Genomic DNA, 27,279 nt, shown 5'->3' with positions numbered 1-27,279 from the left:
ATGTTGTGCCTAAATTTGGTAGGGCTGGGCCCCTCTGGCCCCCCTTTTCCCTCTGCTTTGGGCCCCGGTGGTCCTCTGGGAGACAATGTGGCGATGTGGCAGAGGGGGCCGCGGACGCCTCAGGCAAGAGGCTAGAGAAGATGCCAGCAGTAGCCCGGATAATGAGGCCAGCGAGGAGGTACCGGGGCGCCAGTGAGAGGGCGGTACAAGGCTCCCACCGACAGTGGAAGGACCACAGCATGTCCCTGCTCGCTATCGTGACCGCGTTTGGCCCTGCTGAGCCTCATGGCCCTCTGGATTTCAAGACCTCTGGTTGGGCTGATGGGGCAAGCTCGGCCCCACTCGGCAGTGAGTCAGACACTCCCACAGGAAGGGGTGGGCACACACCCGGTCCCCCATCCCCTGAGGAGAGGGTTGGTTCATTCCCTGAGGACAGTCCACGAAAAAAGGAGGGTCCCAGATCTGCTTGAACACTGGACCCCAACCACAGAAGGGGTGCCAGCCCATGAAAGGTCCTCCCTATTGTGACCGCGAGTGCCACATCGATCATGAGGATGAGGGAAGAGGATGCCCCTGAACTGCCGAGCTTGGATCCGGTCCACCGGGTGGGCATCGGGGAGCAAGGAGTAATGCCTGGGTTTCCCCAGAGACCGAAAGCCAGGGAAGGAGGCAAACCCAGCAGGGAGCCCCATAGGGTGGTTCACCCTGCCAGCATTCACCTTGCCCCCTCTTCAGAGGTCGGGTAAAATTCTCAGATTGGTCCCCTAGGCGGTCTCCGGTTCTCACCAAGTCCTGAAATCCCTGTCCTCAGAAATCACCATGCACCTTTTGGAATGGGGAGCATGGAAACGGCAGCCCACACTTCAGCGGGAGAAGCTCGGAATTGCATCCGAGCTTCTGGTTCTGCCGGACGTGTAAAGACTTTTTGGTGACCCCCTTCTGGACTTCCGTGAGAAAGTGGGCCATCAGGTCAACCCATTCACTAGAACGGAGGGTTGACCTGCTGGCTGGGAGAACGTAGAACTTTTCCAGCCCATTCACTCGGGTTGACCTGGCGGCTGATTGGTTTCTTTCCTCCGGGTTGACCCATGGAACCAAACACAGGAAGGGACTCAGGGATCTGGCCTCCATCCCCAGCTCTACCACCGACTCCCTGTGTCATCTTGGGGCAGCCACTTCATCACCCCCTGCCTCAGTTTCCCCATCTGTTCAATGAGGGTAATGAGACTTACTTCACACTGCAGAGCTGCGGAGGGCTTCCCTCACTCTGTGAGGTGTGTGGGGAATATTTTGACCTTAGGACCGACCAAATTCTCCTCTTGGCATTACTTACACAAAACCAGAGCTATTCCACCGGTGTGGCTCCAGGTTTATACTGGAACAACCGAGGTCAGAATCCCATTTATACTGTTTTTCATCCATTGACAGGTCACCACTTCATGACAGAAAGTAAAAATCATCAGCCCAATTTAACAGTTTGGGAAACTGAGGCACAGAGGAGGTCTGTCATGGGCCCAAGGTCCCATAGCAGCTGGGACTAGAACCCAGGAGTCCTGACTCCTCTTCCAATCAATGAACCAGACAGCCATCAGGCCATATAAGTAGGTGGATAGACGTATGTAGGCTGACCGGTGGCATAGCTTTCAGATGTTCTCCCTTTTGATGGTTTTTCTTATGTTCTTTTTATTTTTCCTCCACCAGCAACAGCCACAGCCCCCTCCGTCTTCCCTTTGGTTCCCTGCTGTACCAACATTGCCAGTGCATCCACAGACCAAACCCTGGCCTGCCTCGTGACTGGCTTTTTACCAGCACCGGTGAAAATCCAGTGGAATTCTGGCAAATTGACCACGGGAATCAGAGATTTCCCAGAGATGCTGAGCACCAGCGGGTTCTATATGACAAGCAGCCTGCTGAGCCTCCCTGCCAGTAACCAGCAGGGCAACACCTACCAGTGCGATGTGACACATGACGGGACAAAAACGAAAGTGTCCAAGAAGTTCCCTGAGGAATGTAAGACTTGTGGCGGGGGGAGGACGGGCAAGCAAGGCTGAGATTTTCAAGCCACCTAGAGGATCTGGGAGTCAGTTAATTTTAACCCAAAATCCCACAGCCATCTTTGAAAAAAAAAAAAAAAAAAAATCACACTCTGAAAGACTGGAGGGAAACATTGGCTCCGGTCTGAAACACACTGAGCCATGGGGCTTTGTCATTGCAGAACTCCCGCCCACAACACCCCCTCCGGGGGCCCCTGAATGAGGAAATCTTTAAGGTGAAATGCATCCCTGGGCAGAGATCTATGTACCTATGTGGAGATTTTTAAGCACGGCCTAAAGGATTTAGACACCTGATTCCCATGGGAACTTGGCATCCAAATCCCGTAGGCACCTTGGAAAATCTCAGGCACACAGCTGGGCTTAAACGGCATTGAAACCTCACCCTGGCCCTTCTGTACAGGGGAAACTACAGCTTGCTGCCTTGCTTCCTAATCCCACTCCTAACCCAAAGGCCTTGTAACCCAGCGGGCAGCTACCCCAGCCGGGGGAGGCAGAACAAAACCCAAATGGCTACTTAGTCAAAGGTCCAGCTTTATTCCCACACAAGGACTCAAAGCAAAACCAGGGCAATTCAGACAGGGGGTCCCGGCCACCAGAGGCCCTCCAGCTTTCAGGCGGCTAGCTGGGGCACGTACACACCCTTCCTCACTAGCTCACCTTCCCTGGATATTCCCCAGGCCTCCTGCCGGGATTTTCCCCTCAAGTGCTTCCCTCAACACTGAGCCAGAAGCTTTCCCTTATATAGGACAGTAGCTGGCAGTCCCAGGAAACCACATTTCTCAGAAACTGCTGACTTCAAAGGGGCTATACCGCCATTACACAAGTGCCCCTTACAAGCCAGCAGGTGGTTTCACTCCTTTGGCACAAATTCTGAACAACTTTTGGTTTTCAGCAGAACTTTTTTCATTCTTTGGGCCACATATTTTCAGAGATATATGGTGTTAAATGCCACAAATACTTAGTTTTGGGGATACTGGGCTTTTTAGAGGAAAAGACAAATCTTCCTCTAATATTTTCAACACAAAGGTCCCCTAGCTCATGTTCATTGATGTTCTCCATGCAGGAAAAGAAAAACCGACTTTCTGACCAGTTCCATTTGCACCCTTAGTTTGCAACTGATGGGAGGAAAATGGCCTCAAATGAGAGAGCTGCTTCAGTGACTGTATATGGTGGTGGGTTGGGAGCCACTTCTGAGATAGCAATGGCAGGTGTTAGTGCTGTCTCTCTGGAAGGAGACTGGTGGTCCACAGCATTCCCCTCTCTCTGCTCTTAGGGTGTCCAGAGCCGATGCCTCCCCAGGTTCACCTCCTAACCCCGTCCTGTGAGGACAGTTCCATGGAGAACCAGCTGGTTTGTGTTCTTCTGAACTTCAGACCTGAGAAAGCCACCGTGAAGTGGCTGCGGAATGGAAAGGAAATCAGCGACCCCACCGCGGGCTTCTCTTCTGCAAAGGGTCCAGTCGGCTTGTACATGGGGCAGAGTCGCCTGAACGTCACCAAAGAGAGCTGGGAGAAGGGGGACCTCTACACCTGTAAAGCGACCCATCCAGCATGGGAAACAGGTCCCTCCATATACAACACCAGCAAGTGCTTGGGTGAGGGGCTATGACCGGGCTCGCTGGGGACAGAGGGAGGCGTACTCAGAAACCAGCTTTGCCGAAGAGTGGCTGGGATTGTGCCTAGATACCAGGGTGATGGGAGACACATACATAGAATAGAGAGATTGATACTTAGATGGATGGAAAGAGAAAGAGATGAATGGAAGGAGACGGTACATGTGGTGATGGGGAAGATAGATAGCCAGCTTCCACCCCTATCTGAAGCTGGATTGTTTATTTATTTCCATAATCTCTTGGAGATGGATACAATCCTGTAGGAGTGCATTGGGTGCAGTGTTTTAGGGGATGAGCACATGATAAAAGACACACAGAAGATTCTTCTCCTGGACTTTCCATGCTTTCAAGGTTGTGGGTGGCTGGGGCGTGCCTTGGAGCATCCATAACTGTTTCCCGACAAAGATTTTGTTTGTGCTAATTTCTTAGGTTAATAGACAGAGTTGGTGTAGCCCACTCGGCCGCTCAACAGGGGCAGGGAGGAGTTAAGAAGCTTTTTCTGCCTTTCCACATTATTCATGCGCGACAGTGACATCTCCTTGCATTTCTCAGCCTGCTCCAGAAGCTCACTTGACCCAGCCATCTACATGACCAAACCCTCCTACGAAGACCTGATCAAACAGCGTGGTCATGTCACCTGTCTAGTTCTGGGTTACGACTTAGCAGCCACCAAAGTCACCTGGCAGATGGATGGGAAAATCAGCTCTGCGGGGAAGACACAACCTGCCAAGAAGAACAGCAACGGCACCAGCAGCTTGGTCAGTTCCCACACCGTGTCGCTGGCACAGTGGGTAGGAGGCAGCGACTTTACCTGCAGAGCGACCACTCTCTGCTCTGGAGAACTAACCCAGCATGTAACCATGAGCAGAAAAGGTGAGTAGACCTGGTCTCTCGAAGGAAAAGGCAGACCCCAGTCATTGTTAATTGGGATTAGAGGGTGAAACTCACCCCCACACAAGTCTTGGGCAGCTTATAAGTCCCCCAAATAGGACTTTAGTGAAGTCTATGTCCTCCGCATGGTGGTGTCTTTGAGCCAGAAATAATATTTTCACTTGTATGGTTTTCCCAATATTCCCTGTCAGCTCCTTGTAGAATTTCCCTCCCTCCATGGGATCTGGAGGTGTGGAGCGTTACGCACTTAGTGTTCTATCTCTGACACTGATCTGATGTGTGCGTGTACATCTTACCTCTGGAAATCGCCCGGCGTCAGGCCTTTCAGGGATATTTCCAGTGGGGATTTCTAAGAGGAGCCAATGGAGCTAAGTGCCCAAATCGTAATGAAATCCTCCAAGGTGTCCAAACCCCTTACTCAGACTTTGTAAATCTCAAGGTGTGTTGAATTTTGCTGAGAGTCTTTGAATGAGGAAAGAGGCTCTGTCTGAGAGAGCAAAGGGTTGGTGGCCCAATGTCATGATGCTGCATGGGATAATTCGGAGAGTTGACATGAAGTGTAGATAGTATGGAGGATGAAGACGAGGATGACATTAAGTTGTTGCCATTTAAGGATGAGAATCTGGAAATTCTGTCCATTCTGAGGAGAAGGCCTGGGTTTCATGGGAGTCTGAGGGTGAATGTCCAGGATCTTGGTGTTTGATGGAAGATGATGCCCAATGGTTGGGTTTTTGTCTTGCCTGATCCAGCTTCACACCCACCCTGAACATTTGCTCTCCCTGGGCCCTTCACACAGTGATAGTTGCTGGATCTAAGTCCTTAACTTAGATGTGCAAACCAAGCCTTATTCTTCTCTTGCCCCTCTTCATTTTCATTTAGGCATCAGTAAGAAGGAGCCCTCAGTCACCATCTCCCGAGCCTACCATGAGGACATCTCAGGGAACAGAATCTCCTTGACTCTCATCTGTGAAGCTAGTGGCTTTTACCCTCAAGAGATCAGCATCTCGTGGTTGAAAAACAATGTCCAGGCACTCACGTCCAGTTACACAGGCCCTGTGTCAGGAAGCGACACTTTCTCTGCCCACAGCATCCTGAAGGTCGAGCAAAGTGAAGGAGCAGAAACTTACACCTGTGTCGTGCAGCACCCGGCCTTGAAAGAGCCCAAGCGCCTTGTGGAACAGGTGTCCTTCGGTAAGTGGATTCTCAGAGGCAGGTATTAATTTGGGAATATCTCCTCCCGTCCAGTCAATGACACAAACAAGCTTAACTCCAGCATCAACCCTGGGGGAGGAGGTGAGAAGAAATCTTCCATTGCCACCTATCTCCATTAGGATGCCGTCTTTGGTCAAACTAGTACCTGCAAGATTTATTGCAACCTGGGCTGAGTGGAGGGATGTCCCCTTCACTCCAGTGAAGGAGAGTTCTCTGTTTCCGCAAGACATTCTCCATTCTGACACACCCCCAGCAAAAGGGATCCCAACCCAACCCTTGAGGAGATGATTTCAGAACCTCACATACCCCATGGCCACTAAATGACGTGCAGGGAAACTGTCCAAGTTACAAGAGGGAATTCAAGGGAGGGAGCAGAATGTAATGTCGTTGGGCTGTGATTTGGCCAAGACATTGGGATGGACACTCTTGCTCTTGGGGAAAGTTCGCAGAGATCTTTCAGGGCTGGGGAAGGGTTAGGTAAAAAATGTGTTTTACTCTTAACCATGGTCCTCCCTGGGAGTTGTTTGCTCAACCATGGATTCCCACAGGATCAGGGTCACCATTTTGTCGTTATGGTCTCTTATTATTCAATTTGCTCTTGGTATATTGGGAATGACTTAGAGGGATCTGCAACCATGAGAGGCACCCAATAACAATCTGTTCTCAAGTAAAAGGTGAGCTGGGGTGGGAGAGATTCCACATCTGATTCAAAAGACAACAAGCGCATGCAAGCAAAGGTGAGAAACCCAACAGATCCATTGCTCCACAGTGGGGCTTGGGAGTCCATATGCATCTGGGACCCCAACTCCAACAATGTTCACTTTACAATGCTACCCTCATCAGCAACACCAGCCATGTCGCTAATACAACGCTCAATAGAGGGTATCGTTCTCTAGGCTGCACAGCAAAGGCATCAACACCAAACTCCCCTCAGAATTGAAGGGAGATGCTTCCATTCAGCTCCGTAGGTCCACACACACATTGCACATTTTGGATTTGTTGGTGACTGTGCCACTCTAGAAACCTGCGTGAGGTTCTTTCTTGACCATCTTTCTTGATGTTGCCTCATGAAGACTGCTCCTTCTTTTCTTTCGCTAACCCTCCTGAGGGATTGCGATTTCTCCATGCAGGTAAGTCAGCCCTTTCCTAAGCTGTCTCTATATATCTGCTCTATTTTCCCTTTGGCTCAGCGAGGCTGCTATCAGATGAAGCTCTGGTTTCTTTGCAGCACCGACTCACTCACAAACACCCACAGTTGAACTCCTGCAGTCCATAGACCACGAGAAGAAAACTGTGAAGCTGAGGTGCATTGCGTATGACTACAGGCCCAAAGGAGTGACAATCAAGTGGCCAGAAAACCCAAAGCAAGTGAACAAGCAGAAGGGAACCCCAAAGGCAACGTGGGAGCAAAGGATGGACGACGGTACATACAGGGCCAGCAACCAGTTTGAAACAACGATGGCCCAATGGGAAGAAGAGGCAAATTACACTTGTGAAGTGGAACATGAAGGGACCAAGGTGACCAAGACGACCACCAGCAAAGGTGAACTATAGACTGTTCTACTCTAACAGCAACATTTCTTTTCCTTATAAGGCGATACAGGGCTCGATGTAGCAGCTGGCTGATTCAGAGCATCAGAGAGAGAGGGATACAGGAATGGTTGGACCGGTCATGGGTGGGATGTGGGGAAGTTGCGCCACATAGCTGCATGAGCTTACATAGTATGGCAGCGAGGCTGGGATGCCTAAATAAGCAGGCTGATGGGTTCACTCCAGCATGGCAACTTTGATCTCTTCTGGAGTGAGAGGGGATGATGGTCAATGCTTGGATGGATGGATGGATGGGGATAGCTATCTAGACAGAGGGAAAGGCAGAGGGATGGAGGATTCTGGGGGGTTCCCTCAGTACCGCACTGTGACTCTGTTTCTCCCAACAGACTGGATGCTCCGTAGTGCCCCCACAGTGACACTCCACGCCCTGCCCACCTGCCCGAGCCCAGGAACAAGTGACACTGTCACCTTGTTCTGTTCGGCCAGCGGCTACTACCCCCAAGACCTGCAACTGACCTGGCAGGTGGGTGGGAAAGAGCGAGCGGGCACCCAGGTGGGACCCCTCAAGGGGGAAGATGGTCGGTTCAGCTCCTCCAGCAATCTGACCGTGTCCCAGGTGGAGTGGGAGGAGCTGGGGCAGTACACCTGCTCTGTGACCCACCCTGGGACCCGCAACACCCAGCTCAGGAACATCAGCAAGTGTGCAGGTGAGTCAGCTGCCCTACCGTCCCCTGGATACATCCCTGCACCTCCTTCCTGCCCCCCTCCACTCCCTGAGCCAACCTCTTCTTTTTACTCCCCTGCTTCCACCTTCTGCAGCCCCCTCTGCTCTCCTCCCTGGTCACCCCACTCCTACCCCCTTTGCACCCTGATCTCCTGTGGAGCAGCCCTGTTCCACTCATCCGTTCTCCCCAAATGCCTCTCTGCTTCTGCTGTGCACACACCACCCCAACCCGAGCAGCCCCCCTTGACCTCTCCCTGCTCCCCCATCCCTTCCCTCCCTGCAACCTTCTCCTGCCACCACACCGTGTGAAGGACACGTTTACCCCTCTTCTCCACTCCAGCCTGTCGGGGGAGCATCCCTCTGCCCAGCCTCTATCTCCTCAAGCCACCCCTGGAGGCCTTGCTCACCCGAGGAGAAGCCCTCCTGACTTGCCTGGTGGTGGGCTATGACCTTAGCCAAGCGACACTCAGCTGGGAGCTGGATGGCACTGACTGGACTGCAAATGCCACCATGGGAGAAGTCAAGAAACACAGCAACCAGACCCAGACTCTCCTGAGCCAGCTGGCCATCCCCAGGGTGATCTGGGACTCCGGGAGCAGCATCTTCTGTAGAGTAACCCATTCCTGCTCGCTGTTCCACAGCACAGAGGAGACCATCCGGAAGCCCACGGGTGAGAGAAGGAGAAGGAACTCGAACAAGAATCAATTACTTTGCCCTAATGCTTTACAGGCCATAGGGAGAGGACTCCTTCCCCCTCCCCTCTGTCTCTCCCTCCCTACTGAAATACACCGCCCATAGGAAGGTGTTAGGTGCTACAAGGGCAAGAGAGATGGCTGGCTGGCTGTCTGGACGTGCATTTAGGGGGATGGATGCATGGACGGACGGATGGGTGGGCGTTTAGGGGGATGGATGGATGGATGGGGATAAATAGATAGATTGGAAGATGAGAACCAAGAGGAACCAACCTCACCCTAATTCCTGTAGCCTCATTCCTGTAACCTCATTCCTAATTCCCTAATACGGAGCTGGCAAATGAGCTGCCTACTGTCTCCTACTTGGGGATGGATCACACATGGCACCCCCAGGAGGGGAAGACCCCATGTTCCATGCCCCAACACCTGGGCCAGCCGGTCCCCCAACCTGGGACTGGATCAGAGCTGGTGCCCATGAGAAGGGAGAGGCTCCGTATCCAGTTCCCAGCTCCATTGAGTTCTGGGTTTGAAGTCACTCTTGATGAACTCACGTTGCACTTTCCCTCCATACAGGTGCCAACGTAACCAAGGCTCCTTCTGTGACCTTCGCTCCCCCATCGCCAGCGCCCCCCAGCCCCACAGCTGAGGTGTGGGTGACCTGCCAGGTCTCTGGTTTCTTCCCATCGGAATTGCTCATCGCATGGAAAAGGGACAACAGCAGCATCCCGCCCTCTGATTACATTACTCTGCCCCCGCTGGCTGAAGAGGGGAATTCTACCTTCTCCACCCAAAGCTTCCTGAAAATCCCAGCATCGCAGTGGGAAAGTGGGGCCATATATACCTGCATGACAGGGCATGAGTCCCTGCCGACTATGCAGTACACCCGCACCAGTGTGTTAGGTGAGTCTTGCTGTCAGAAGGGATTCCCTAGCAGTGGGAAGGGAGTGGTCTGTAATTCTGTGGAACAGTTTTCTCTAAGGGAAGGGATGGGAGAACCCATTTCTCAGGGGGTTTTAAAACCAGGACTGGCCGCCCTGCCACCCTCTGGGGAAATAGACTAGAAGGAACGATTCAGCAACGGCTTTTCATCTCGGTGTGATGATACTGCGGAGGGAGGTGAGGATGCAGCTAATGCTGTCTTGTCATGGTAGGGTGAGGTCTGGCTTTGCACCGCTGCATTGTGGCGTGGTTGTGTGATGTCGTTGTGTCGTGACATGGTGGCTTGACGGCATAGAGTAATTACAGATTAGCAGGGCGTGATTTATGCTGTGTGGAAACATGACACATCATCAGACTGCATCACGACCGGGCGTACTTTGTTGATATTATGTCACAGCTAAGTCAACTTTCTCACAGCATGATATTTCATCACGGCCCTGCTGTTTTTTCATTATGTGCTGATATAGGGACGAGCTGGGATGTCTTGTCATCATGTGATGGTGTTTCATCACGACGTGGTGATGCTTTGCTGTGTTTTATTCTATACTGCCTGACAGTGATACGCCGAGTTTTCTTTGTTGTGTGATGTCTTGCCATGAGATGCGGATATTTTGCCCTGCTAAGGTTACACGTTGACATCTGGCACTAATGTTTTGCTGTAACATGACAGTTTTCTATTATGATTGTTCATGACGCAGTGACCTGTTGTCTTGATGCTGTGTTGTGAAATGTTGACATCTGACTGAAAACAAAGATGCACCATGGTGCACTGATGCTACAGCTCGACATGACACCGTTGTGTCATGGAACAGTGTTTGTGTTGCATTTCCACATGGTAGGAATGCACCTTGATTCGGCAGTTGATACGATATGATAGGAAAACGGTGTCTTGCTTTAGTTGTGTGTGTTTGCGCTGCATCCCAACACCATACAGTTGTTTCATGGCAACGTGTCTGCATCACACTTTGCCATGATCTACTTATCTAGCAGCATCTGCCCTGTATACCTGGTATCATGAACCATGACGTGGTTCACCCATTGCTTGCGTTGCATCATAGCATCATAGGATTGTCTCGTGACTAGCATTTGCATCACAACATGAGATGATACAATCGTGTCACTGTGCAGCCTTTGCTTTGCAACCTGTGTATCACCACATCATGATGATAATCCCCCTCAGCCGTAGGGATGCACTTTCAGAGTTTGCATCTGAAGAACTAGGTGGTTAGAGATTCCCACTGAAGCTAAATCCTTCAGGGTCAAACCATTCCTGCCTTCACCATCCTTGACTTTACCTTCCACACAACACATGCATTGCTGGGTGTAATTACCTTCTAGGTGTAATTACTTCACCTTCTCCTCAACTTCCTAGCTTCCCCAAACACCTTCAGCATCTTCCCCCCACGTCCACATGAATTAAATCGCAACAAAAAGCCAACCCTTTGTTTCAGATTTCCTGGAGCCATCACCTCCAACAGTCACAGTCTTCCACACACCTGACACAGATGGGCATAATAATCTGACCTGCTTTGCCACCGGCTTCTACCCAAAGCACTTAGAGATGCACTGGATCGTCAATGAGAAGCACCTCAGCTGTAGCTCTCCCACCTCTCCGGTGGCCCTGGTGGATGGGAGGTTCCAGCAGAGCTGTGAGTTGGTGCCCAGTGCGGCAGAATGGAGCATGCTGAAGGCCTACATCTGCACTGTGACCCATAGCTCCACTAACACAACCTTGGAGAAGGCATTGCGCTCTACTGGTAAGCGCTGAGCAGGGCTCAGATCCACAGGCTGAGATATTCCAAGCTAGTTGCAGGAGGGAATTCTAGGGAGGCAGCAGAATGTAACCTCGTTGGGGCTGCCATTTGGCCAAGACCCTCTTGCTCTTGGGGAAAGTTTTCTGAGGTCTTTCACGGCTGGGAGGGGGTTAGCTGAAAAATGTCTTTCACTCTTAACCATGGAGCTCCCTGGGAACTGTTTGCTGAAACTCAGATTCCCACGGGGGCAGGTTCACACTTCTGTTATGGTCTCCTCTTATTCAATTTGCTTCTGGAACATTGGGAATGTCTTAGAGGGATCTGCAGCCATGACAGGCACCCCATAAAAATCTGTTCTTAAGTGAAAAGATGAGCTGGGTTGGGGCAGATTCCGCATCTGATTCAAAACCTGTTAAGCAGACGCAAGGAAGGGAGAGAAACCCCATCAGCTCCATTGCCCCACAGTGGGGCTTGGGAGTCCTCATGAACCTGGGACGTGAACTCCAATAACAATGCTACCCGCATGAGCAACACTAGCTATGTCGTTAATACCACATTCAATAGGTGACAGTCCCGGCTGCCAGGGCTCCAACCAGCCTGGGCCTTCACCCCTCAGATTTCCAGAGGGATTCTGGCTCTCAACTTGACTTGCAGTGAGAGTTGGGCTGTCCTGAGCTGAGTGACCTTCGGAGAGCAGCAGTCAGAATATCACTGGGGTGAAATGTCCCAGTTTTGGGAAGGGAGTGGGGTCCAGTGGTTGGATCAGGTGGGGCTGGGAGTCAGGACTCCTGGGTTCTATCCCAAGCTCTGGGAGTGGAGTCTAATGGTTAGAGCAATGGGGCGAGGAGTCAGGTGTTACCATGGGCAGGTCATTTCTCCTCTGTGTCCCAGCTGCCATCTCTGTAAAATGGAGGCACCCATGCCAAGCTCAGGCTCTCCCATTAGAGCCGGAGACCTTCAGATCTGCTCATGGGACACAGAGAACCAAATAACCATGAAGGGTCCCAGGGCTCCTGAGGCCTGGGTGTGTTGGAAAACCTCAGCCATTGTTCCTGAACCCTTCTTCCCCTGCTTTCCCCCACCCCTTCCATCAGGGCACCTAGTGCCCTATTTCCCTCCCCAATGACCCTCGTCCTCATCCCCGAACAGCCCCTGGGGTTTGCACCCCTGTGACAGTGGCACTTTGTTGTCACTCTTGCATGTTTGCTCAGCCCGGCCTTCAACACTGCCTCCTGCCCCCAACCAGGTGGCGGTGACTGTGAGCGACGTGCCCTGGAGATCTTTCTCCTCCCCCCTAGCCTGGAGGACCTCTACATAGCGCGGAAGGCCACCATCACCTGTGTGGTGAGTGGCATGGAGACCCCCGGAAACCTGGAGGTCTCCTGGAGCAGGGCAGGTGAGGGAGCTTGGGATGGGGTCTCTGGAGAGCTGGTGCTGCAGGCAAACGGCACCTACAGCACCACCAGCATCCTGCAGGTGCATGTGAAGGAGTGGGAGGCGGGGGAGGAGTTCGTCTGCACCGTCAAGCACCAAGACATCCCGTCGGCCATCAGCAAAGCCATCCACAAGAGTCAGGGTAAGAACTCAGTATTTCCCCCTTGGTGGGGCCGCTGGCTCCAGCCCAGCCCCAGGCTGGGTGTGGTGAACGGGACCTTCTCTCTCGATGGGGCGGGGGGCGCCAGCTCGGCTCCAGCTCGGCTCCAGCTTGCGGGCAGTGGGACCAGGGCGTTACCAATTGGCAGGTGGGATGAAATGTGCGAACACATGTGCGAGAAGGGGACTGAAAGTCAGGACGCCCGGGTCCTTTCCCCGGCTCTGGGAGTGGAGTGGGAGTCTAGTGGGTTAAAGCAAGCGACTCCTGTTCCCGGTCCTCACCTTTGCTGTTTCTCGTGGCAGAGGTCCCCCCCAGACCCCCTTCGGTCTATGTCTCCCCTCCTCATGCTGAGGAGCTGGATCGCCAGGAATCAGCCACCATCACCTGCCTGGCCTCCGGCTTCCGGCCTAGAGACATCTTGGTGAGATGGACCCAGCAGGACCGGCCCATGCTCGAGGACAACTACACCAACATCGGTCCTGTCCAGGAGGCTGGGAATGAAGAGAGATACTTCATCTACAGCAAGCTCAGCATCTTGGCATCCGATTGGCAGCGGGGGGACACCTATGCCTGCATTGTGGGGCACGAGGGTCTGCCCCTGAACTTCATCCACCGGAGCGTGGACAGAGCCTCCAGCAAGCCCACCGCCATCAACGTCTCTGTGGTCTTGTCCGACACAGACGTCACTTGCAACTGAGCAGGCGACCCCCGCGGGCTCTTCGGGGCGTATCTGAGATGGCCATGGAGCCACGTCGGGTCTGGGATTCCTCTTAGTCTGTGTGCAAAGATGTGGGAGCTCTGGTGCCCAGAGTGTGGCTGTATGTGGAATATGCCCGAATAAAAATGCAACATGTTGGAGTTTGTGTTGAATGAGGCGTCGTCTTCTGGCAGGCACGATCCGTGTGTCTTATCCACCCATCTGCTCTCCCTCCTGCGTTATCTATATCCATCCATCCACCCACCCACCCACCATTTCTGTCCATCCTTCCTTCTGAAATCCATCTGTCCATCACCTCCAGTATCATCTATCAACATTTACTTCTACAACACCCATCCTTCCCATGCACGGGAAATTACGCAATGCCCTCTACGCAGCCATCGATTCAGACAGGGTGTCCCGGGTCGACCTGCCCATCCCTCGGCAGTGACGTTGTATCTGCCCGTTATTGTTCATGTTGCAGCAGCAGCTGCTGGGCATCCTGACCGAGGTCAGGGCCCCACGGCGGTGGGACGCTGCGTGAACACATGTTCACAGTCTAAGCAGACAGAGGCTGGGGAAGGGATATTTTGGCACAAGGACTAAAACTGAGAAGCTTGAAGGAGCAAGACACCCAGCTCAGTGGTGCCTACTTCCCTGAGTCTTTTAAAGAGCCCAGCCTATGGGGCTGGTCTCCGGTCACTCAGCAGGTTAGTGGGAGAGGTGAGAATAGAGCCTTGTCTCTATCCCTGGCATCTGGAGCATCTGAACCCCTAGGGGATGAGTGACCACCTGACTACAGAAGGGGCAGAGGCAGAGCCCCCAGGCACCTGGTGTCATGTCTGCAGGGAGATGGAGTTAGATTCCCCCCCCCGATCAGTCCCCATTGTGCCTTGATCTGGGAACAGGGGAAGCAATGGCGTATTGTGTCTCTCCAGCCCCCGGGGGCCAATGCTTGCATTCGCATCCCTCCCAGGCCTCATGCACCCCTCATGCAGGGCAGGAGGGGTCCCTGGCTCCCAGCAGATGATGCCACCCCCCCCAGCTGCCCCGGGGCAAGGGGGGGGGGTCTGCACCTGTATGGGGGAGGGACATGCTGCTTTCCTCCTCCTGCACCCCAGGGACTTTCTGGTGCCCACCCGCCTCTCCTTCATGAGCTTAATCAGATCTGGTGCCGGCTCCCCTTACTGGGTGGGCCCCCGGCCAGAGAGGGAAGGTGGGAGAGTTCCTCCTCCTGTTACCCACAGCTCCTCACCCACAGCTCCGCCTGCCTCTGGGCTCTGTCCACCCACCCCTCAGAGCCTCCTGCGTCCTCCACCCATTGCATGTCGTGAAGGGCCCCCCCCAGGCCAGCACCCAGGGGCTTGGCCCCTCCCATTGGTCCGCCACTGAAGGGAAGTTATTTCCCCATGGTGCACAGCGCTGGGGAGACCGATACCGGAGCAGAACAGCATCTGGTTCCGGGGTCAAAGTGCAGTGACAGTCAGAAAAGGAACCAAAGGAACGGGACGGGTAATTAGACAGTAAACACAGTAAGGTCACTATGTCAATCAATGGTGTGCCCACACGTTGAACTTTGCTTGCAGTGCTGGCTGCAAACCGGACCCAGGGGGAAAGCACCGTCTCTGGGCCGTGGTGCATGAATTAATATCTGTCCTTTCCCCAGCTAAACGGTGGAGGGGCTGGAAGCCGGACGGCCCTTGAAGAGCCTGTGTGCATACTAAATTGCGGAGGTGTCAGGCCATTTTCCAGTTGGCCTTTGTGCCGGGGGCAAGGCACACAGATGGGCTCCGGGAATTCTGGGCTGTGAGTCCGTCCGACTCTTGGGAACTGGTTCCCAAGAGAGCCCAGGCTGGTGTTGAGGGAAAGAGGTTCCTACTGAATGGTACTGCATGTGGAAAGAGTTGGGAGAGGGTCTTGAGTCTGTCCACACGACAACAATTTAGACGGCTCAAGGAATGAAAGATGGGCCATGGGGTACGTCTGCCTAGAGGGAGTGAGTTCGCCGCCATGTGATGGCGGCAGGGTAGCCCCAAGTGACTCATCAATCCCGTTACAGGTGTACTGACAACATGGGGCAGCTCAGGGTGTGGCTTATGGGGTGGCCAAGCCTCTCCCCCTTTTCATTAGGGTTATCAAGGAAGGGGACTCGCCCCAGGAAAGGAAGTGGCTGGAACATGCTGCCGTGTGCGGCATGAGTTAACAGGGCACAAAGTTTCCCATGGAAGGCTCAGGAAATTGGTGAAGGGCCGTGGTTCTTTCTGCTCTAGGGACAGGAGTTCAAAACCACTCCAGGCCCCTAGATTCCAGAAGAATCCCCTGTTGGGTGGCCCTTTGCGTCGCCCATGGGGAGGTCTCACCCTCCCCCCCCCGCCATGTCAGAAAAATACAGGTGGCGTCCAAATGTGGCGATGGGCTACAGACCTTTCCCCTTCTAGAAACGGGGTGGGAAATGCAGACCATGCAGATAGTCGCTTAAAAGCTGTTCCCACTGGATGGCCCCATTATTAACTATATTACAGTCGTGTGTAGAGGTGTCCGCTGAGATTGGGACCCCATTGCCCCAGGAGCTGCACACATGTGGAGTAAGACAGTCTCTGCCCAGCAGAGTTTAATGTCAAAACAGACAAAGGGTGTGAAGGGAAACTGAGGCACAGGGAAGGGCTGTGAGCTGCCTGAGGTCTCGTATTGTCAATGACAGAGCTGGGAATAGACCCATGGGGTCCTGAGTCCCATCCTAGTGCCCCGTTCACTGGACCACACTGCCTCTAGGGTGCTATGAGTTGGGGGGAGGTCTCAGAACAGCTCTGTTGAGTCAAATTCCCCCACGTCACTGAAATAGGGACCGGGGGGAAGATGGCATTGGCTGGGAAGGATGCTGCTGTTTGATGGGCTGGCAGGTCCCCCTTCGTGTCACAACTTAGCGGGTCTCAGCCCGGTTCCGCGGCTGGCCTGGGAGAGGTGTGTCGTGTCACTGGCTGGGCTTTGTGTAGGAGGGAGTGAAACGCAATGGAAGGTGGGCGCGGCAATCCCCGAGCCCGCTCTGAGACTTGAAGGTCCTCCCCTGGCAGGGAAACCTTTATCTCTGGCCCTGGGCAGGAAAACCCAGCCAAGAGGACAGACCGGGGACCCCTGCTGCACCCACTCAGCCCCTTGGTGCAAAGGCCCTTGCAGGGTTAACGAAGAGGCTTCTCTTACAAGGACCTTTGTCTCATCCCCAGTGACTTTGTGCCTAGTGCTGGACCAAGGGCTCTATGACGGAGGAGAGGAGGACTCGGACAGTCTCTGGACAGCTGTTACCTTCATCACGCTTTTCCTGCTGAGCCTCTTGTATGGCACCGGCGTCATGCTGATTAAGGTGAGAGCAGCAGGGCTGGAGCGAGACAGGAACAAGGCAGGAGCAGGCCTGGAGCCAGACAGGAACAAGGCAGGAGCAGGCCTGGAACAAGCCATCACAGGCAGGGCCCCCAGATGGGGAGGAAAAAGGGTACACTTTACCAGGGCCCATAGGCCCTGGGGGGGCCCATCCCAGGCTGCAACCCCCATTACCATGAGGAAAAAATTTTTCCTGGCTCCTGAGATTGTATGCATGGGATGAGGGATTGTGGTCTGTGTGTGGGAGAGGGCCCATGTTACAAGTTTGTACTGGGCCTCAAAAAATTATGCTTGGGCCCGGGTCACAGTTGTTCTCACAGCCCTGGAGAAACAGTTTGGGCAGTAGTCTACCTGCTGCTGGGTTTATGAGCTGGTCTGCAATCAGGGTGGAGCCAATCAGGCAGTGTGCTACAGGCCAGGTGCACTTGTCAGGTTGCCCAGGACGGGCTCTTCCGCCAGCCCTGATTCCTGACCAGCGACCAATCAGTGATCATCAGTAATGACTGATTAACAATCAACCATCTGTCAACACTGACTAATGAGCGCTCGGCAATGTGATCAATGAATGAGAGTCAACAAGCTGTTATCAACAATAACCAATTATCACTGAGAAATCAATAATCAGTGGGTGGCTATGTCTCATCAGTATTTAGTGAGCTGTGATTAAGGCTGAATAGCCATTAATCTGCAGTTCATTATGAATAATCAACACGCACAGATCAGTAGTTAATGCTAAGTAATCAAGGATCAACCATCAAGAAGCAGCAATTAATGATCAATTGTTAATAATCACTTATCAGTCATCAATCATCAATGGACAAAATGAATAATCACGAATTAACAAACAAGAGTCAACAGTGTAATGGTGTTGCAAAAAAACCGAACATGATTCTGGGATGTATTAGCAGGCGTGTTGTAAGTAAGACACGGGTAGTAATTTTTCCGCTCTGCTCTGCGCTGATTAAGCCTCACCTGGAGTCTTGTGTCCAGTTCTGGGTGCCCCATTTCAGGAAAGATGTGGACAAATTGGAGAAAGTCCAGAGAAGAGCAACAAAAATGATTAAAGGTCTAGAAAACAGGACCTATGAGCCAAGGCTGAAAGAACTGGGTTTGTTTAGTCTGGAGAAGAGAAGACAGAGAGGGGACGTGATAACTGTTTTCAAGTACATAAAAGGTTGTTACAAGGAGGAGGGAGAAAAATTGTTCTTAACCTCTGAGGACAGGACAAGCAGCAATGGGCTTAAACTGCAGCTAGGGAGGTTTAGGTTGGACATTAGGAAAACTTCCTAACTGTCAGGGTGGTTAATCACTGGAATAAATGGCCTAAGAAGGTTGTGGAATCTCCATCACTGGAGGTTTTTAAGAGCAGGTTAGACAAACCCTGTCAGGGTGGTCTAGATATTACTTAGTCCTGCCATGAGGACCCCTTTGCTCTCCATGTCCCACAGGTGCAGTGAGGGCCCGGCTCTGGGCTCCTAGGAGGTGAGGAGAATTCCTCCTTCTTCATCCCTCCTTGGCTCCGTCCCTCTCTCTGACACCTGGAGGAGCCACGTGCCAGGGCGGCTCAGAAGACGCCACAATGGCCGCTGAAGGTTGTGAGTGCCGCAGAACCCAGAGCAGGGAGGGCAGTGTCCTTCCCCAAATGTCCCCATGAAGCAGCCATGAATGTCCCCATGCTGGAGCTCAATCCCCCGTCCCATGGCAGGGACTCCGTTTCTTGGTCCATGTGCGTGTGTGTGTGTGTGTGTGTATGTACGTACAGGACTGTTGTGTCCCCAGGTGTGGTCAAACTGGACTCTGCCGTGGGAGAAGAGCCTCTCATTTGCTTTGTTTAATGTGTAACTTATAAGGGAATTTTGTATGTTAGCCCAAATAAAATGGATTAAAAATTGGGAGCTGCATTTCAGGATGGTTTTGTGGGATTTAACGAAGGAGAATCCTACTCTCCGTCTGTCTCTGTCCCCTGTATCCATCGATCCATCCATCCCTATACACTCCCGCTTGCTCTCTTTCTCTCCCCGTGAGGTGTCACCCTACTGTTTTGAAGGAATTGAGAGTTGGTAGCCCGGACTAATTGTCACAAATCCTTGGCCACTTGATTGGGTCCCAGCCTGGTTGATTACATTTAAAGTCCCCATACGCTTTTTTCCCCCTTTGTCCTATAACCTAAGGATTTTCACTGAGCTGCTGTTAGCTGGTTCTGCAACCCCTCCCCTGACAGGGGTACTCTTTTTGTGCGGAAGTGACTCGATTTTCCAGAGGTGCTAAGTATCCGTCAGTGCGAGTGCTAGACCCTCAGGGTTGTCTCAAAGCAGAATTTAAGGCAAAATCAGCGTTGTGTTGAAGTCATCCTCAAAACTCCCTTTGGGTTTAACTGAACCACCATTTTCCCCTGGTCATTTATAAACAACAGGATGGGGGGAAAGAGCTATTGATGCTAAAGGCCAAGAACCAGTGGGTATACACTGGCCAGGAGTAAATTGAGTCTGGAAATGAGAAAAAGGTTTCTAACCATCAGAGGAGAGGGGCTCTGGAGCCGATTCCCACTAGGCAAAAGTTTTAGGAAGCTGCTTAAATAAGTTTATGACCCAAGAGGTCCCTTCCAGTCCTATGTATCTCAAAGGGATCTATGAGAATTCCCATGGAAATCCCACTGAAATAGCCCATAGTCCCTTGCTTGGACACCCCATCCCAGGATTGCATTCGCCCTCTTAGCGACAGCAGCATTCTGGGGGCTCATGTTCAGTTGTTTGTCTGCCATGAGTCCCTGAGTCATTCTCAGAATATAAGCAAATGGGTTAATTTCAGGGAAGGTTAAATTTACTCCCCACGTTTCCCCTGGTGTCATGCACTGAAGGTCTTTGTGGTTAGGCCGAAAACTGTCCCCAATATCTGAGCTGGCCAGATTTAGCCTGCCTGAGAACATCTGTGTCCTGTTGATCAAAACAGATGTCAGCAGATGTTTCCCCCTTGAGACCTTCACGGGTAGAAGGGTGACATGGCTTGGGGCAGATTTGATTTGTGGGGTTCAAAAAGGAAAAGCTGCAGATGACCGAGTTAAAAAAAATTACGACCACTGTGGGATTGGTGGTGAAAAACAAAGTGAACAACAGGTTGTAAATTATTCTAACCCTTGGCTCTGCGCTAGCAGCTTTCACTCAAGCAGTGTTAATTTTCACAGCCCCCCTCTGCCCGCATAGCCCACACTGTGAGATAGGTAACGGTTATTATAGCCATTGGGGAAACATTCGCCAACAATGATTGTAGCAAAGAAAGGACTAGAACACAGGAGACCTGACTCCCAGCCCCCTCTGCTCTAAACGACTAGACCCCACACCACTCCTAGAGCTGAGGGTAAAACCAGGAGCCCTGGCTCCCATCCCCCCTTGCTCTACCCACCAGACCCCACTCCCCAGCCTAGCCCATTCTTAAGAGATGGACAAAACATGCTCCACTCAATACGATAAAAGCCTCTGAATTCATCAACACTATAATACCAGCTTGCCTAATGAATTCCTAGCTGAGTACTTGGGGTGGGCTTTTAAAGGGGTTTAAGAGCGTGATGTGCCCAAATCCCTTTCACCATCACTATACATTTTTGCGCCTATCTCAAGGAGTCTACCTGTTGCAAATCCCAGTTTTCATTTTAAAATAGACTCGAGTGGAGAAAGCCTTGAGGAGTCGACTCCACAGATCAGTTCTGCCTTGAGTGGAGATGGAGCAGAGAGGACATAAGGGAGATTCTCTGAATCTACTGAGGGAAGCTCTTGAGTAACAGACTAAAGAACAATCTTGAACTGGACCAATGGACTAGATCAGGGCTTTACAACCGCTAGTTTCTGTGGTTTCCCATGAGACACGCCAAAGACGAGGTGGAAAGAAAGGCAATGGAAATAAAGAGAGGGAGTGTCATAAAGGTTTAAAACCAGGGTCAGCTTTTCCAGTTTGAGGGTGAAAGGTGGACATCTTAATCCAGATTTAAGCCTTTAAAGAAGTGACTAGGTTTTTCAGAAGTGCTGATCAAACCCGGATGCTACAGTCTCATCACTCCTAAAAGTCAATCTGTTTGGCTTTAGAGAGGAAGATTTTCAATGGCAATGGAACCTCAGCGGGAGTTGGGCTTTTGATGTATATTCATGATTTTGAAAATTGCTCTAGGTAAACAGAGATTTTTGCTGCCTCACATTAGGAAGCCATTTTTAAAAATTGGACATAGAGTTTTAAAGATTAGCTTGATGATTTTCAGAGGGTTAGAAATGCCCAAGGGCCAGATTTTGGAAGGTATTCGGTTGCCCGATGGGTTTTTACGTTGGAACAGAGGACTTCCACAGTCATCAAGTCCAGCCACAGGCAACCCCCTCATATTATCCCATTCATAACCTTATCAAAATCCATCTTAAAACACGCACTTCAAGTCTCTTCTCACCAAACAGGCCTTCCATTCTCCTAATCATCCTCAAAGACCTTCTCTGCCTCTCTTCCAGCCTGACTTCATCCCAGGTTAGATATTAGGAAAAACTTTCTGACTATAAGGGGTAGTTAAATTTTGGATTAGGCTCCCACGGGAGATTGTGGAATCTTCATCGTTGGATGTTCTTAAGAACAGGTTGGAAAAACCCATGTCAGGGATGGTCTAGTTTTCCTTGGTCCTACCTCAGAGGAGGGGAATGGACTTGATGACCTGTTGAGGTCCCTTCCAACCTTACATTCTCCTGGAATTACCTCGTCCGATACATCTTACAAACATATTTGCCTTTCTTATAACCACATCACACTGGCGGCTTATAGTCATCCAGTGATCAGTTAATACACCCAGGTCTTTCTCCTCCTCTGTTATTTCCAGCTGAAGAGTCCTCAGCTTAGAGCAGAAATTCTTGTTACTGGTCCCTAAGTGCCTGACTTTGCCTTGTTTACTATTAAATTCCACCCATTTGTGATGCTCCTGTCCTCCAGGTCATCCCGTTCTTCCGGTGTCATTTTCAGACGTGCCTAAGCAAGTGAAGCACATAGATCCCATTGAAGTCAAAATCAGTGGGATTTGTGTTCTAAATAGACAAGTTCCTTTTGAAAATGAGACTTAGCTGCGTCTGAAAATTTTGCCCAGAGAGGATCAGTGACTTGCCTAAAGCTCACACAAGGAGGTTGCAGAACTGAACCTAGATCTTCTGCACCCTAATCCAGGGGGGTTTACCAGATGGCTAACCATCCTATCAACTTCATCATTTTTTGAGGTCAAAATCTGAACCTTTGTGGCTGTCTCTGTCACCATCTCTCAGACACAGAGGCCCGAAGAAAATTTGCCAGCAGAACAGACAAGAATTGGGTTTTATTGGGAAAAAAAGTTTTATTTAGAAGCCAAAGAATGATGGATGTTCAAGCTAGACAGTACAAATCAAAACAATAGGAGGTGGTGTGTTGCCACAGAACTTGTTACAGGGTGGATTAATGCAATACCATGTGATAGACTGGAATAACACCAAAGATGCAGTGTGACCCAATGGAATCTAGTGTGATATAATGTGATACAAAGGTACTTTGTTATAGTGAAACAATGAAATAGAACGGACTGGCGAGCAGTAGCACACCACTGGTAAACCAGTACAATGCATAGGAACGTAGGCCAACAAGAGACTTCTCAGGTTATGAAGTTCACTCACCTGCTGTCAGGAGCAGCAACTTAACATAAACAGTGCAATTCCCTGCACCACGACCCAATGAAATGGCTAACCACAATGCAGTGCAACTCAGTGCCGTGCAATGGTTTGTTATCACTAGTACTGGGTGAGTTTTTTTTTCCCCAGAGGAAACTTTTTTCATTGAAAAAGGCAGATTTGGGTTGTTTGAAAAGTAGTAAATTTGTGTCAATTCCGGCAAATTGTTTCAATCAAAACAAAATCCTAAAAAAAAAAAAAAAATTCTCCCAAATGTTGGCATTTTTTAAATTAAATGCGTCAGTGTTTTAGGTTGAAATGACGTTGAGTTTCAGAATTTCCTTCGATTTTATTTTTCAAACGTCAAAAACATGAAAAAAATGCCCCCTGAAATTGGAACAAAATGTTTTACGTTGGGCTGAACAAATTGTTTTGTTTCACCTGAAATGACATTTTTCAAATTCTTGATTTGCCAGAAATTCTGAAAAAAAATCGGTTTCAGGTTGACCCCAAATGATTTTATTTAAAAAAATATTCAGAACATTCAGAGAACCCCCAAAATCAATTATTCCCCCAGCTCCACTCATCACAAAGCAATGCTATGTGACACACACCATGCAATGGCTCACTGCAACGTGAACTAATGCAGTACAAAGCAGGAGCCTCACACGGTCACAGAACATTCTGCAGTTCGAACTGGACTTTCACTGCCTGGGGCTGATGGGCTGTTTGCTCCGTCCCTCTCCTTTCACTCCCCTGGAGACTCTTCACCTGAAATTCACATCACACTTCCCCTTCTAGGCCCCTGCCCTGTCCCCCTCACCTCCTTTCCTTTCAATGTCCCTTCGCTTTTCTTTCATTTAGCTGATCCCTCCTAACAAAACCCACCTTAAAAAAATTGTGGTACTAGCACGCCCTTTGCCACCATCACACTGTTCACTATGCTGGTGTGTTCTACCCTTCCCCCAAATTGTGTCTGTCTATTTAATTATAAACTATTTTGGGCAGGGAACAGCTGTTATTCTGTTTGTACAACGCCTAGAACAACGGGGGACCCGTCCTCAGTTGGCCCTATGGAACATCATAATAAACTCGTTTAATAATAATAAACGTAAGACAAATAAATCTTCAGCAATTGAGATTTAGGTTAGATGATAGGAAAAACTTTCTAACTATAAGAGTACTTGAATTCCGGAACAGCCTTCCAAGGGAGGTTGTGGAATCCCAACTATTGGGAGTTTTTAAGGACAGGTTGAAAAAATACCTGGCAGGGACAGTCTACGTCTACTTGGGCCTGTCTCAGCATAATGGGCTGGTCTTGATGACCTCTCAAAGTCCCTTCCAAGCCTACATTTCTATAGCACATGAGAGCACAACACAATGTAAATTGACGCATCACCAGGCAATGCAGCAGGATAACACGCAACCACACAATGTAAAAGATCAATGCAACATGACACCATGCTACAATGCCGCACTGTGGAGCCCCAGGCAATGTGATACAAATTTAGGCAAGCTAATGTGAAGCAAAACAATGCAGGCTGATGCAATGCAACAAAAATTAATGCGAGTGTATGTAAATCAATGCAATGTTATAGCACGTCATTTGTACAAGAAACCCCAGCACCTCATCTTAATACACAGCAATTACAGTAGCATGGGATGAAGGGCATTAAGGATTGTGTAGGGAAATGGCCTGGGGAAACAGCTTAGAATTTAGTCATGAGAGCTGGGTATGGAGTTGGCCTCAGATGGGAGTGTGAAGGGTGGAGTTTGGCTAGGTATGTATTGGAAGAGGTAGGGGTTAGGTTCTTGTGAGGTTGGATTGTGATTTTGTTGGGGGAATAACCATGACTCAGGCCCTTGTGGAGATGGTTAGGGAACGCTTTTGGATAGGATTGTTCCAGGGTTGGGTGGGGGAATTTACTAAGGCAGAGCATTAGTTTGGAGTTTTGTGGGGTTGGGGTTTCATTAGAGTAAACAGCATTGGGTTGGGTTGTTGTGGGGTTGAGTGGGGAACTTGTGGTGTGATTACCATTGGGTTGGGTGAGGAACTTGAGGGGTGAATACCATTGGGTTTGATTCTTGTAGGGGTGAGTGAGGAACTTGTGGGGTGAATACCATTGAGTTGGGTGAGGAACTTGAAGGGTGAATACCATTGGGTTCAGTTCTTGTGGAGTTGGATGGGGACCTTGTAGAAGTAAGAGCTTAGGGCTGGGATCTTGTAGGGTGCAGTGGGGGATTTGCAGCACTATCTTTGGTTCTTGGGGGCTTGGATGGGGAAACAGAATGCAGATGAATTCTTGTGAGGTTGAGTATTGTGGAGTGGCTATAGGATGGCATGCTTCTGGTGGCAGATCATTACCGCTGGCTCCATCTCTGTGATAGGATTGGGGATATGTGTGTTTAACGCCAGGAGGTACTTCTTTTTACCTACAGGGCCACAGCAACCTAGGATGGAGTGAGGTCTGTTTCTCACCTTAGAAGCCCAGTGGAATGCAGGGTGTGTTGTGTCCCCAACCCTGATCCCTATAAACCTCGGGATGGGGTAGTGGAGAACAGGATTAGCAGCAAAGAGGGAAGCTCAGGTAATTTGTTGAGCAGTGAGGGAGCTGATATGGTGAGGCTGAGGGATGGAACAAAGAACTTTCTATCAACAGAATCTTTTCTGGAGACTGCTTTAACTTCCTTCACCTCCTTTTGCTTGGAGAGTGGCAAGTTCTTGGTCCTTATAGAATGAGTGCAGCACACTGAAGGCCTTTCTTTGATGTTCCACATATGTCTCTGGAAGTAACGGGAGATGACCACGGCCAGACTGACTACCCCATAGGCCAGGCTGCTAGGCTGCCATTGGTGAATAGGGAAATAGAAATGGGCAAAAGAACTGCAAAGAGAGTGGACCCCATCCCTTCTTCTTCAATTTGTGGAGAGAGTGGTAGTTTATTTCACCTGTGAAAACAGAGAAAGAGGGAAATATATATAAAGACAGACAGACATTGCAGGAGGGTGGGGGTACTGGTAGTTCTTTCTCAGCCAGCCCAGGTTCACCCATCCTCTCCTGGTTTACGTAGAAGCCCCCCTTTTCACCTTGATGAATGTGACGAATCCACTGTAGAAGAGTGTGACGAGGAAGAGGGCGATGAAGGTGGAGACGGTGGTCCAGACATTGTGGGTGTCGTCCAGATCGCTGTAGTCATCCGTGCTGTCATCTCGGATGCTGCAGGGGCTGATACCCAGGACAGAGCAGTGCCAGGACTCTACTGAAAGATAGGAGATGCAAGGGTTTTTGGAGGAGGGGACTGATGGAGAAGGACTCATTCAGTGCCACCTCTACAAGACAGGGCACCTACACCGACGCTCCCATCACTGAATCAGATGCACCAGAGATGAAAAACTCATCCAGTCCTATCTCCTCCAGGACTCTATTCTCCAGGGCTCTGGTATTAAGATTCCCAAGAGATGAGGGCCGCACCAGGGGGAGGTGACTCTGAAGATCCCAGACTTGCCTGGGCAATGGGGGCATCCCCCATGGGAAGATGATTCCACAGCCTTAGAGATTGCCCCCACTGGTTCTAGCAAACATTCTTTGGCCTCTGTTCATTGTTCCACTCTTCCCCAACTTTACTCTCCTCTACTTATAAGGTTCCCATCTAGGCAGTATAGAAGACCTCATGGCTGAATGGTGGGATACCAGGCTAGATGGACCAATTGCCCTGTCTGATATAAAAATTGCTCCCTATCTAGAGTCTAGATCAATCCATCCATACGTCTATCATCTTTCCCCACCGACTCTAAGGCCAGAAGGGACCATTATGATAATCTAACCTGATCTCCTGCATCACTCTTGAGTGTGAGTGCCTCAAGTATATTTGTCCTCACCACTATTCTTTGATGTAGCTTATACCCATTTGCAACCTAGGGAATTCATCAGACATGAGGAGCACGTCTAGTGGCTTCGAATGGAGCTGCAAATTTCTGAAGCCCAGTCCATAAATAACTTGCCCAAGGTCCCAATGGCAATGCTGGGGCAGAGAGAGGAAAAGAACCCAGGAGTCCTGGCTCAATGACTGTACCACAAGAAAATCCTTCCTCCCTCAGTTATCCCATTAGTGTGGGATTTTCAAACTTTTCTAAGATATTTGGATGTTCAGTCCTCATACTGAATGGTAATTGGGCATCCATGTATCCAAAGGCATCTTTCAAAATCTGCTAAATACTACGGGTAGGGTCTTAAACATAATTTGGTGCATAAAGCAATAGATAGATTGATTTTAGTTGGAGTTAGTTGCCTAGGCAATTTTGAAAATATCAGTAGGCACCTAGACGCAGATCCTCAAAGGTCTTTGAAATCAATGGGAGTTAGGCACTGAAATACCTTTGAAAATCTGGCCCTAAGAGATTAGGCATAGATAGACCATATTTTAATTATAGGCAGTGGTGTAGTAGTAAAAAAAGACGTGGGTAAACTAACCTAACCTAAACTCCGTATTCCCTAAATGCAAAGTGGGTAAACTCAGTTTACCTAGGTTTACC

The 27,279-nt window shown here is 50.4% G+C and overlaps 6 gene segments (V, D, J or C); 2 read left to right on the top strand and 4 right to left on the bottom strand.

Moving 5' to 3' along the window:
* Positions 1–27,279, bottom strand: part of LOC137143360 (immunoglobulin heavy constant epsilon-like) — an 86,953-nt gene that overhangs the window by 20,113 nt on the left and 39,561 nt on the right.
* Positions 1–27,279, bottom strand: part of LOC137143362 (Ig gamma-2C chain C region-like) — a 110,696-nt gene that overhangs the window by 44,194 nt on the left and 39,223 nt on the right.
* Positions 1–27,279, bottom strand: part of LOC137143361 (immunoglobulin heavy constant epsilon-like) — a 98,019-nt gene that overhangs the window by 32,247 nt on the left and 38,493 nt on the right.
* Positions 1–27,279, bottom strand: part of LOC137143359 (Ig gamma-2C chain C region-like) — a 163,754-nt gene that overhangs the window by 98,376 nt on the left and 38,099 nt on the right.
* LOC137143388 (Ig heavy chain C region, membrane-bound form-like) lies at positions 162–18,552 on the top strand. The segment is given in 9 exon segments: positions 162–312; positions 1,702–2,010; positions 3,328–3,648; positions 4,219–4,539; positions 5,437–5,748; positions 12,676–13,005; positions 13,326–13,658; positions 16,942–17,078; positions 18,544–18,552. Coding segments are annotated over 9 exon segments (2,223 nt in total).
* On the top strand, positions 6,894–9,080 carry LOC137143389 (immunoglobulin delta heavy chain-like). The segment is given in 5 exon segments: positions 6,894–6,899; positions 7,039–7,312; positions 7,707–8,027; positions 8,385–8,714; positions 9,070–9,080. Coding segments are annotated over 5 exon segments (942 nt in total).

Source organism: Emydura macquarii, unplaced genomic scaffold, assembly GCF_026122565.2.
Source record: "Emydura macquarii macquarii isolate MOO-44397 ecotype Brisbane River unplaced genomic scaffold, CSIRO-AGI_Emac_v2 contig_3322, whole genome shotgun sequence".
NCBI classification, from domain to species: Eukaryota; Metazoa; Chordata; order Testudines; family Chelidae; genus Emydura; species Emydura macquarii.
This window is presented reverse-complemented; position numbering and strand designations above follow the sequence as displayed.